We start from the raw sequence: 12,940 nt of genomic DNA, 5'->3' as shown, positions 1-12,940 counted from the left end.
ATGAGAACATGACGAGGAGCATGCTGTGAATCAGATCATATTTTACTCCAGAAACCTGGAAGCATTATTTTCAGCCCCTACTTTATACACAAGTACACATGGAAGATGAAATGGGTACGAACTAGGTAGAAGAGAATGAAGTAGAGAATGGAGTAGAAGCTCCAACCATAGAGGAATTTCTTGAAACTATTAAGGCCCAAGAAAACAATAAAGCCCCGGGAGTTGACGAAATACCAGCAGAATTGTATAAGGTAGGTAGCAATCACCTACCAAGCTACATCCACGTGCTCACCAAAGACATATGACAAGAAGAGAAAATACCCGACGACTGAAAGAAAAGTATAGTATGACCGATCCATAAAAAATGAGACAAACTCCAGTGCAAAAACTAACGTGGAATTTCTCTACTATGTACAGCATATAAAGTCCTCACGTATATTATAAACCAGCGGCTCCAACCACTAGCAGCGAAAATATTATTGGAGAGTATCAGACGGGCTTCCGACAGGGAAGATCGACAGTGGATCAAATATTTACAGTCAAACAGATCTTGAGTAAATGATGGGAACAAGGCATTGATGTTCACAACGTGTTTGTAGACTTCAAACAGTCAAAAGGAACAGACTCTCCAATATATTGGCTGAATTGGCAATACCACACAAGCTAATTAGACTCATTAAAGCCACAATGAGTCTAATTATCAACGTTATAAGGAAGCACTACTGTCAGACTTCATTAGAATACAAAGATTGCAATGGACCGGACATGTGATAAGAATGCAGGGAAAGAGACCGGTTGGAAAGCCAGAAAACGCTGGGAAGACACAGTAAACAGCGACGGATAAGCCCTTTTAGGAGTTTGTATATGAAGAAGATTAGCCACAGACAAGCAAGGGTGGAGCCAAAAAATTAAGGAGATTTAGGCTCAATTTGGACTGTAGTGCCGTAGAAGAAGAAGAATTTCATCTTGGAGATCTTTTCATTATTATGAAAGCACGATTTGGCCAACACTACAACAATTCAACCGAAGTGTAGGATTTCCTCACACTCGTGCCTTGTTCTGTATAGGCCAGGATCCCTACTGTGTGGACTGCCTGTTAGCCAATGTATTATTGGATGAACTCTGCCCATAATATTCCTATTTATTTTTATTGGTATTAAGCAGAATTTTTTCATAACTTTGGATTGCTCGGCCCATTCACCCATGAAAAATTGATCACTACTTGTTACAAAATTAATTATTGGAATGTTAAAACAACGCAATGGAAAGCGTAAATAGTAGATATAGCCTTTATTTAGAGCTCTAACCAACTTAACTGTATTAACAAATTATTAAGCAGTTAGTAGCAGAATTATTTAATAAACTAACGTAACAAGTCCATTATCAAATTCAATTAAAATGAATTTAAAATATTTTAAAATTATTTTTTAGTATATTTCAAGATATTATTTTTATTAGTGTAGTATTCTTCGTTAAACGGTAAGCCAGACTATTTTGAAATATATTATGGAAATAGTGTGGGCCTGAAGAAAAAATACAGCGATTTTATACGAATGCTGTGATACTTTTTACAAGTGGGTATGGCTACTTTCGATGATATCCTACTTTCTCTATATGTCCGTCTGATCATATCCCAACTTTAGTCAACTAAGCCTTTTAAAGAGGGGAGGGTGTTCATCTCTTTCGGCGTATTGAACAGTAAATCTATATAACCATCACTCCTCACACTTCAAGCTTATTTTCCAAAAACGATCATACTTAAGAGTTTATGTAGTGTAGTTTTCGAGATCCCTATGTGATTTTTCTGACTGGATTACCATGAAGTCTCAACAGGTAATAATTTTCGATATCAGTGATGGATGATAGTGATCAGGTGTAGTGATTACAGTGATTTGTGGCTTATGTTTCCATTTGAAGGATTTAAGGGCTTCTAAAAAACGGAATATTATGTGAATTTGTGCATTAAAAAAATTAATACGAATATAAATCGCAAAAATAAAATTACACTTTCAAAAAATGAAAAAGCCAATGGGTGTGTCATTGTAGGAACAAATATATCTTAATAGTAATATTTATAATAAATTAATTCTATTAATTTATTATATGTTGTTTATCGTTAATGGAAAATAAAAAGTAAGGGATATTGCCTTTACTTAACGATATATTTATTACCGAAGATATATAGGAAAATCGTTTAAAAATTTCTTAATATTTATTATTCAAATTAATAATTTTAATGATTATTGGATTAATCACTTTTAATAACTTTATTTGTAAACAATGTTCGTTTTATTATCCTACTAATTCAGTATTTGTTAATAAATATAATTAAAATAGACAAAATCATCATGGCTACATCTCACTTAAGTTTTATATTTTAATTTTTATTGTATAAAATGAAAAATATTGTTTGCAGTAACTTTTAAAAGCTGTTTACTAGAAAGGTAAAGTGGAGATATGTTATAACTTTAAAAGTTTTTTATGGCTTTACATTTATTATTATTTAAATCAGATTGAAATATATTTTATTTAGATTCTGTGTATCTTTTTTTTTCATTACTTGCCTTAGTATTTCTTCTTATTTTTATTGATTCGTAGATCTCCCTCTTCTTTTTGTTTTGCTTGGTATTTAAATTTTAAATTTTTCAAAATCAAATTAATGCTTCTTCTCATTCTCATGTTTTGTGAGCGCAGTGATGTTGTTCTTGTCATATTTGTGAGAACGAATTCTGGATTAAAGCATTTGACTGGTTTGCCCAATATAGACACCTTCACAGTTAGTACATGTTATCTCGTAAACAACAAGAGTTGAATACGTAGTCTTGATAGTATTGGTTTTATTGATATTGGTATTGTTGTTAAATTTATTTAGTCTTGATTTAAAAATAAATTCGATTAGATGTTCGTGATATGCATTATTTAGGAGGGCATTTTTTGCTTTTTTTATTGCAGTTGGTCTGTATTCTGGATCTGTTAGTTTTATAGATCTATCAGCAAGACTTTTTATGGGAGAATGGATAATGAGATTTATAGTTGAAATATCGTGAAAACCATGTTTCTTTTGTAAATCACATCGTTTTAACAGTTTTAATAGTGTTATTATACATATATAGAAAATTTATTTTATTATTCTGTTTAATTTCTATAAATATTAAACTTAGTTTTGGATGGTAACTGTTAAAATTTCTGTTATCTAAAATTTGGATTATCTGTGGGGTTTATATATTAAAATAATTTAATACTTTTCAAACATTTCGGCAAACTGCCATCATCAAGAATCATTTTAAGTTACAGGATTAAACGTTTCTTACAGAGCCATTTAAGATCGTCTAAATTTTCTGCTAGCAGGACAGCATTAACTAGTTCCATTTCCCATATCGTAGTTGTTTCATTTGCACATTTCCACTAATAACTCATCCATACTTATATTAAACTATAATGGGCTCAGTAAAGCACCTTGTCTAATACCGCTGTATACTTTACCTAATATGTTTTTTAAATTCATTATTCTGTTTCTATAAATGTCTTTGATTGTTGTAATTCAGGTTTGTAAAATTTCCCCGTTGCACAGTAATTCGCTGATTCAGCTAACATCCTTCAGTTGAATTTTATCAAACGTTTGGTGTAAGTCGATAGATCTTTTTAATGTTTGTCGTATAATAGATAAAGCCTCTGTACATAATCTTCCAGATCTGACCGGTGTTCTTTTGTTAATGTTGCCAAAGTATTTATTTTGTTATTTGCCACCCTGGTAGCCATTTAAAAAGTGTTTTTTTATGCAGTGGCGCACCCAGAATTTGTCTTAGGGGGGGGGTTTTGAAATTTTTTTATGCTACCTTCATTTTGAGTCCCTAAAATTTGGGTTTTAGTTTAATTTAAAGTACTAAAGATAGCGGTGCCAAAGATTCAGGTATCTATTATCCTGCCTAGTAACTAAAACCACCCTCTCTTACTTGTGCGCAGTTGATTGTCGCACGTACCGTACTCCGAAAGTGGGGTGGCCACTGTAAGGCTGACGACATTTTTGGAACACTCCCTTCTCGTATCTAGATCTTATCTATTGTTCTGAAGCTATTTTCTTGTGGCATTTTAAAGTAATCACTATTTTAATGGGAATAAGCCACAATTTAAGGTTACAATAAGGTTATTGACGTTTGACATTAATCCAACTTGTAAATACAATACATTTTGGAGACGGCTATCGCCGTATTCCCGTTTTCCTCCGCCAATCCTCCCGGTCCAAGGCATGCTTCTCCTCCAAACCTCTCGATTCCATCGCTCTTTTAATCCTTTCATTCCATGATCGTCGAGGTCTACCTCTTTTGTTTTTCCAAGGGGCTTCCATTTGTGAAGTTTTTGGGGCCAACGTTCGTCAGGCATTCTCAATAGATGTCCAAACCATTTTGAACCTCTTCTTTCTATTCTGTCAATGACCGTTTCTGTAGCATTCATGTTATTTCTTATAGATTCTTTGGTCTTCCTTTCCTGCCTTGATGCTCTAGCACTTCTTCTCAAATAATCCATTTCAACTGCCAACAATCTTCTCTTCAGGTCTGCATTAATTGTCCATACTTCAGAGCCATAACAAAGAACTGATTCAACCATGGTTTGCTTTATTCTTTTTTTGTTCCTTTTGGAAATGTTGTGATCCCACCATAAGGAGTTCAGACATCCTACAATTTTACGTCCCTGATTAATTCGTGTTTAATTTCGGTTTCTTCCAAGCCGTTCTTAGAAATGAGTGGACCTAAATATTTAAAATTTTCCACTTGTTTGATTTCCACGTCCTCGTCTATCAACACTTCAAACCTTGCATCTGAATTGATAACTAAGTAAATATTCTGTTTTCTTCATGCTGACTTGTAACCCCCATTTTAAATATTCTCTCTATAGACGCTTTATCATAAATTCTAGATCATAAGAATCTTGAGCTAGGATGACTTGGTCATACGGAAAGTTCAGGGAGAACAGTATGTCATTTTCTATGGGGATTTCCATTCCCTGGCAGGGATTTTTCCAATTTTGGAGGGCTACCTCAATATATAAATTAAACAGTTAGAGTAACATACTGCATCCTTGTTTTAGTCCTATAGTTACTTTTATTGGCTCTGATAGTCTATATCCGATTTTTAGGTAAGTAGTGTTATCCCTGTATACTTCTGTGATTATTCCTAAAAGGTATGTACTAATGTCGAGTTGTTGTTAAGCTTGCCACAATTTAAGTCTTGGAACTGTATCATATGCCTTTTCTAGGTCGATAAAGGCTAGATGTACTTCAGTACTAACCGCTATTCTTTTTTCTATTAATTGTTGGAGTATAAACAAATTATCAGTGCAAGATCAAAGATCAAAAATTCAAACGTCAATAAACTTATTTTAACCTTCAATTCCTACTTATTCCCATTAAAATAGTAATTAGATCTTATCTCTGTCGTTAGCTCGGTTGGTGTTTCTCTTCTTCTTCTTTCTTTTTATTGACTGCTCGGATGTAATTGTGAACACTATTCCATCCCTCCGTATTTCCCGTCATCTTCACGATCATCTCTCTTACAGTCACAGGGTTCATACCTATTTCTTTATACATTCTGTTTCTCTCCACTGTACATCTATTACACTCCAACATTGTATGAGTAACAATGTTGGAATATTCGCAGTATATGCATTTATCTGTATCTGTCTTTCTAAACCTATGAAGATACGTCCTAAAACAGACAATCTACCCAGTCCCTTAGGCTCGGGATCAGCATCTTTGTCCACTGAGCAACATCTTCCTTGTTGTTCCACTCTTCTTGCCATCTTTCCATTGATCTTTCCCTTTCTTCTTTTTTTTTATAGCTCTTGTCAAATCCTTCCTTCTCCTATAGAGATGTCCCTTTTCTACTGCTAATACAGGCAGAGGAACACAACCCGTGATAGTCCACAAGGCCGCCGCAGATACAGTCCTGTAGGCGCATGCTACTCGCAACAGACTCGTTGTGTCTACTTTTTCATAAGCCTAATATTAGGTATCGATATCTAAATATAATGAAAAATATTATTAATTATTGTGTATTAATTATTGTGTATTTATACAATAATACAATAATTATTTTGTTCTACATATTTAAAGTGGTAATTTAATTATTCAATCAGCGTTTTGGATTTTTTGTATTATGTGTGAAAGACAAGTTACGTTTTCCTACTATTCTTTATATATTGTTTACTTTATATGCCCTGGGGGGGGGGGTTTAACCCCCAAAACCCCCCCCTGGGTGCGCCACAGTTTTTATGGTTACATAATTTAAAGGATTCTGCTTAGCTTCTTTTTTAAACATGACCAGCGCTATCTTTTAATATCCAGCTATTTAGAATTCTATTAAATTCTTATCTTCTCTACGATTGCCACATCTTCATAAAATTAGTTCATTAGGTATTGTATCTGGACTTTCTGTTTTTTTTTTTAACCGGCTGGAGCTTTACTGAATTTTATTGAAAGTTTAAACTAAAATGGTACAGAAGGCATGCCAAATAGAATTTTCTAAATAAATAAATTATATGCACTCTACCCAGATGTACAGAATACCAGTGTCATACTAAGCAAGCTAACAAAAATGTATTACTGCTACTACTAAGGATTTCCACAGTTTTCACTGTCTTCCTTCACTCAACCGTTTTCTCCAATTTTCCCTGTCATTCCAGTCTCCATCTCGGAGGGTTCTTTTCTCCATAGCCTCGTCGATTTCATCTCTGAATGACCTTCGGAGTCTTCCTCTCTTTCTTCTTCCAATCGGGCTCCATTCTGTGATTTTGTTTATCCAGCGTCCTCTGTCCGCTCTTCTGACGTGGCCGTACCAGGATAGTCTCTTCTCCTCTAAATAGTCGATTATATCTGATTGCACTCCCATTCTCCGCTTAATCTCTGCGTTTTCGATTCTGTCTCTTTTTGTAAGTCTACAGCTTCTCCTCAGGAACTCCATTTCTACTGCTCTTATTCTACCTCTATTTCTCTTGTTTATTGTCCAGTTTTCGGACCCATATGTCAGGATACTTCTTGTCAGGGTATTATATATTCTCTTTTTTGTCTTTTATTTTTAAAAATGTATTAAATTATAATATATATTAGAAAATATGGGAATACTTGCTTGGCGGATAGAAATTCTTTGGGAGGCTAGGCCCGCACAATGTTGTGAAGCCAGAATTATTAAATGAACAATATAGATTGAAACTGAAACAATATTTTGTATATATTTTATTGTTTTATTTATATTAACTCAAAAATTTTTTTTATTAAAAAAAATTATTTTAGTTTTTGTAATCAAAAACTCTTCTATGTAGTCTGTCCACTATATGTTGAGTTGAATTGCAGTCCTTACAACTTATTTTATAAATCTAATATGATTGACTGTCTTCATTGTTACCGATTGAATTGTTTGAATAAGATTGAAGTCTTTTATTCATTTCAGACGGATGCACTAAAAAGTCATATAAAATACTATTAAAAATTCACGGTCATGAAATAAACACAAAAATTAAAGTATATGAATGCAATTATTTATTTTCTTTTATGCCAAAAATTATTGTCTATAAAAACCTACAGACACTGTTGTATATTGCACATATGTTCCTTCACGTTATTTTTCTGTGTATTTTATATTCAAAAGCACTTTGCTTTCGCTATAGGAAGTAGGCCACCCCTTAGTAATTTTCATTTTCTTCTGAGTTGTGCAGCTTGTTGTTTGTTCTTAGTAATATGTTTTATATCGGTCGCATAACGTGTGGATGACCTACACTTACTATGATATTTTGTTCCATGTGCTTGTTTGTTATTTCAATTCTTACAATACCCAGTATGTGACTTACGTTCGGACTAATACTAATTTCGTTTAATAGGTACTTTAAAACGTAAAACGTAGAGTGAAAAAATCGATGTTTTCCGAGTACCGTTCTGCAATAATTGTTGCATCTCTCAGCTTGACATGTCTCTTGCTGACAGTTGAAAATCTAATTTTTTCAGTATAGCCCCAATATTTTTAAATAATTAATTAAATTAATTAAATAAAGTCTAAAGGCGTTAAAAATTCTTCATACTTGAAATATTTCTCAATATTTTTTTTAGGTTATATTAAGTGTCATACATTACTGCTATATTATGTATTTTATATATTTATTAATTATGAATTCCTGGAGATAGTTAAACAATATATCAAGCAAAATTGCTAGCAATCGATCAGTGTGCTCTAGAGTGTCGAAACGAAACTGCAAACAGTCCTATAAGCAACTGGCAAAATACAGTAAAGTAACTTTTGATTACACATTAAAACTGAGATGTAGTCAAGAATCTATAAAGCCAGTGGAAGATTAATAATGACATTCGCATCAGAAACAAGACCCGACACAGCCACGATACAAAGACTACTGGAAACGGCAGAGATGAATTATAGGAAATACGCTAAGATATCGAAAGAAGAGTGAAGATATTGGAAGCAAATATAATATAAGTGAAATATAAAAAGAATGGAATAACCATACAAGTATAATGGGGGAATGGAGGCCCTTACCGTCAAAATAGCAAGAGATAAGTCACCAATAGGAAGAAAAAGTAGAGGTATATTATTCCGCTATAGAGGTATTATTCCGCTAATAAACAAGCAGAATTGCTTATAAAGAGGAAGAAGAAAAAAACCTTATGATTACCACGGTATAAAGGAGTTTTGGTTATGAGATTGCTGATAGGCTTAACACTTTCGCTGCGCATGACTCCGATCGGAGTCAAAGTAGTCCTTTGCTAGGTGCGCAAGACTCCGATCGGGGACAGTAACCCGTTGATTTTTGAAACGGTATATTTTACTTAGTACGACGCTGACGTTAGTTCATGTTTGTCAGGGTGTGAGTAAGGACTTAAAGTGTCAAAAATGTTTACCAGTTCTTTGCTGTGGTAGTTTCGTGATTCAAAATGGCGGAAAGTATGACGGGCCCTTTAAAGTGTGAAAAACAAGAAATTTTCCTCCAGTTATAGTATTTCAAAAATTCCTAGGGGTAATAAGGGACGAACAAAGAGAAAGTGTTGCAAAATATGCTTCGAAAACAAAATAAGAAAGCATACAAGATAATCACTGTGAAAAATGTCCTGATCAACCAGGATTTTGTGTTGAATACTTTGAAATTGCTCATATGGGAATCGATTTCAAATTGAATTTTATAGAATAAATAAACTTATTTTTTCTAAAATTCTAGAAATTCTTAGCCAGGTGCGCATGACTCCGATGGGAGTCATTATCAGATCAAAATTAAAATCACATTTTATAAATACACTTTATTTAATTAATTAAATATTATTATGTATTTTAATATCAATTGCAATGATATTTTAGAAAAAAGTTATTGCCGCTCCTGGGTAACACCTGGGGAAAAAAGTCAGTAGCGAATCTGTTAAGAAACTAATGCTCATTTTATCGGACCAGATACATTCAGCTAAATGGTATACCAAAAAGTCGAATGGCGATTTTTTGAATGGGAAAAGTGTAGCCTACTGAAGAAACATTCCATGAGAAAAAGAATCAAAAAGGTAGTTAAAATCTCCTGATCGATACTCAAAAATAGTTTAAGAAGGCTAAACTTAGAGAACTGAACAGTAACCCCCGGACACAATGCCATCTTCTTCTTAACGTGCCCCATCCCTAAGGACATTGGCGATCATCATTTGACTCTATCTGCAGCCGTTCTGAAAAGTTCTATTGACCCACTCCATTGTCTCAGATTCTTCAGCCAAGACGTGCGTCTTCTCCCCGGTCGTCTTTTTCCTTCCACCTTCCCTCGTATGACCAGCTGCATCAATTCGTATTTCTGTAACAGATCGGTATTTCCGTCTTTCTTTACCAGCCGTAAATATTTGTAACAGATCTTTATAAATCAAAATGCCCTTCAGAAAGTGATGATAAGTTTTCTTAGCGACTTAAAATCTACAAAACATAATTTCTAACACAATCTACAAATTCCTGGAGGTGTCAATGGCAGTTAGAAATTTTGGGAGGTATGAGTTATAACTGAATTTGGATGAATTAGTTTTAAGGATAACTGGTGTTTGCTTTATTTGTTTCTTCTGGTCCAATCAATGTCCAATCCGATTATATTGTGTATAGCCTTATATATTTAGTGAGCACGTTCTTCTGAGAACGGTTGAATGGCATTTATACAACTTTAAAAACTTGATTAATACTAAGAGCACGAATAAATCAAAATTGATTTCTACATAAAATAATATATTTATATATTATACCTAAGATATACATATTTTGGTACGGCTATGAAATTAACTCATGTGAGTGATTTATTACTCTGAGTAATTCGTTTATAGACTTAAGACATTTAGAAATTCTCTATTTAAACTATCTCCTCAAATATTGGACTTACCACTTTCTTTGATATCTATATATTTATATATATTTAGACTATATTTTTTTCTAGGGTGTATTTGTTTACTTAGTTTTTGTTCGTTTTTTACTACTTACAGAAATATTTTTAATAGTTTTATAACATACAGGGTTTATTACTAAAATCCAAAATCTAATTTTTTCATTTAATAGTCTCTATTGAGAATCTTTAATTGAATATTTTAGTTAAGTGAAAGTAGTCACGTTCTAATTTATGCTAAGCTATGCATATTTATTTTAAGAATATCTTTACTAACGGTAATAAACCAGTAGATATTTGGTTTATGAGGATTCAGTTTCATATATGTTAATAAAAATTATTTGAAATTATAATATTATTGCCAACTGCTGTTTAGCATATTATGAATACAAACATTAGTTGGTATATTTCACTGAATATTCATTTATATAAACAAACCTTTATTCCAATCAGGCTGTATGACAATTTAGAAATAGTTTCATTTTACATTTTAGTCTCTCTTAAAACAATTTGCTGAAATGAGGATTTTGATTATTTTCTACACTGCTACTACTAAGGATTTGCATTTCATTGTTCCTTCTATGACGTCGACAACCAAAGCTTTATATATTTAGCTCAGTAATTTGGTCAAAAAGAAGGGGATACCTGGAAAGCTTTCTGGGAGTTTTGAAAATTGGTAATTTTATAAATATCTTTCGGAATTTCAACTTTGCAAACTCGTATCCACGTCGCAAGGGTCGTCAACAGTTTTTTACAGTATCTCTTTTCCGACGCATTTTACAAGAAAAACATTTATATATAAAATTAAACTAGAGAAAATTATCTACAATTTACGTATTTACAATTTTTCGGAAATCAGCGAAGAAAAATTTAATGTAGAATCACTGTGCAACGGCTCTACAAGAGAAATGTACCAACGGAGGCTAGCACAGAAGATACAGCTGAAATAAATAGACGACATCGAAGATATAAACGCGAGCTGGTAGAAAATTAAAAACAACATTGAAGAAGCAGCAACAGAAGCTCTAGGAAAACGCAAAGTCATACTGAACAAAAGAAACAACAACAATACACCATGGTTCAGAAAAGAAATAAAAGAGAAACGTAAAGAGAAACGAGAGGCCTACACAAAGTATAAAACATCAAATACTCCAGAATCCCCAGACACCTATGGAAGAATACGAAATGAAACAAAGCAGTTGGTAAGAAGAACAAACAATGAACACTGGGAACGGTTTACAAAAAGGATGAAAAGCGACTTCTACCGTACACAAAAACAAATATGGAGATTTATAAGAAACCAACGGAAAGAAATGACAGAATTGAAGGAATACACTAACATACCAGCAAACGAACGGGAAATATATCTGATGAAACAGTTTAAAGGAAAGGAAAATAATAATCAACACAATAACGTACCTGAATTAAGACATGAATTAGAAATCAGTGTTCAGTAAGAAGAGATAGCCATAATTTTACTCAAAAATAGAAAGTCACCAGGATAAGAGGGAATAACCAACGAGCTTCTAAGATACGGAGGAGAAAGTATAACCCTAGAGATGACAAACCTTATAATACAAAAACCAATATTGCACTGCAACATACCAGACGCATGGATAAACAGCATAATGTTGACAGCAAAAGAAAGGAAACAAAGAAAACCCCAACAATTATAGAGGTATAAATCTATTGAACACCGTAATTAAGCTTACTACAAAAGTCCTTACCAACAAAATTAATAAACTAACAACTTTATGAAATGAACAACAAGGATTCAGATCTGGAAGATCCTGCGTAGACGCCGTATTTGTACTAAAACCAATCACAGAAAAGGCCATCGAGTACAATAAACCAGCATAGCTATGATTTATAGACCTGACAAAGGCTTTCGATCGCATCCAAGTCGAAGACGTCTTACACCTACTGTATAAACACTACGATGTAAAATCAAAATTGATGGGAAAATAATAAAGCAGAAAGCAAGGTTTAGATATCTGGGAATAGACATACAACACAGCTTAAAAGCAAGTAAAGCCGCGGGATCTCTTAACGACACAATCTGGAAGAACAAACACCTAAGACGTGACACAAAAACAAGAATCTATAGCAATTAGACCTTTATTAACATACACAGCGGAGACAAGTCCTGACATATCTACAACGAGATGACTATTAGAAACAACAGAGATGAAAATACTCCGACGAATATTAAGGAAAATTCTGTTGGATAGGGATAGAAGCGAAAACATAAGAATAGCATGCAATATAGACGACATAAATGGTTTAGTGATAAAACGGAAACAGGAGTGGAACGAACACATTAGTAGTATGGCAGATGATAGGATAGCTCGAATAGCACGAGATAAGTCACAAAATGGACGAAGAAGTATTGGCAGACCAAGAAAAAGATAGTGCGATAATTTGAATAATTTAGGAGGCTAATATTGAAGAAGAAACAGGCTTTAAAGCCTACATAGAAGAAGGAAGAAGAAGAAGAAGACAATTTTTTCTCAAAAACCAATAGTTTTGTCGTAACAGCGCCACAAAGTAT

General features: G+C 33.4%; 1 protein-coding gene across 1 annotated transcript in view; it reads left to right on the top strand.

The window, feature by feature from the left end:
* The first annotated feature begins 1,678 nt into the window (after positions 1-1,678).
* The window catches only part of LOC140452457 (uncharacterized), a 50,960-nt gene continuing 39,698 nt past the window's right edge, over positions 1,679-12,940 (top strand). The window contains exon 1 of the mRNA XM_072546725.1: positions 1,679-1,833. Coding sequence (XP_072402826.1) covers positions 1,819-1,833 — 15 coding nt within the window. The 5' untranslated portion in view covers positions 1,679-1,818. The remainder of the gene's footprint in view (positions 1,834-12,940) is intronic.

This window comes from Diabrotica undecimpunctata, chromosome 10 (assembly GCF_040954645.1).
Source record: "Diabrotica undecimpunctata isolate CICGRU chromosome 10, icDiaUnde3, whole genome shotgun sequence".
NCBI classification, from domain to species: Eukaryota; Metazoa; Arthropoda; class Insecta; order Coleoptera; family Chrysomelidae; genus Diabrotica; species Diabrotica undecimpunctata.
This window is presented reverse-complemented; position numbering and strand designations above follow the sequence as displayed.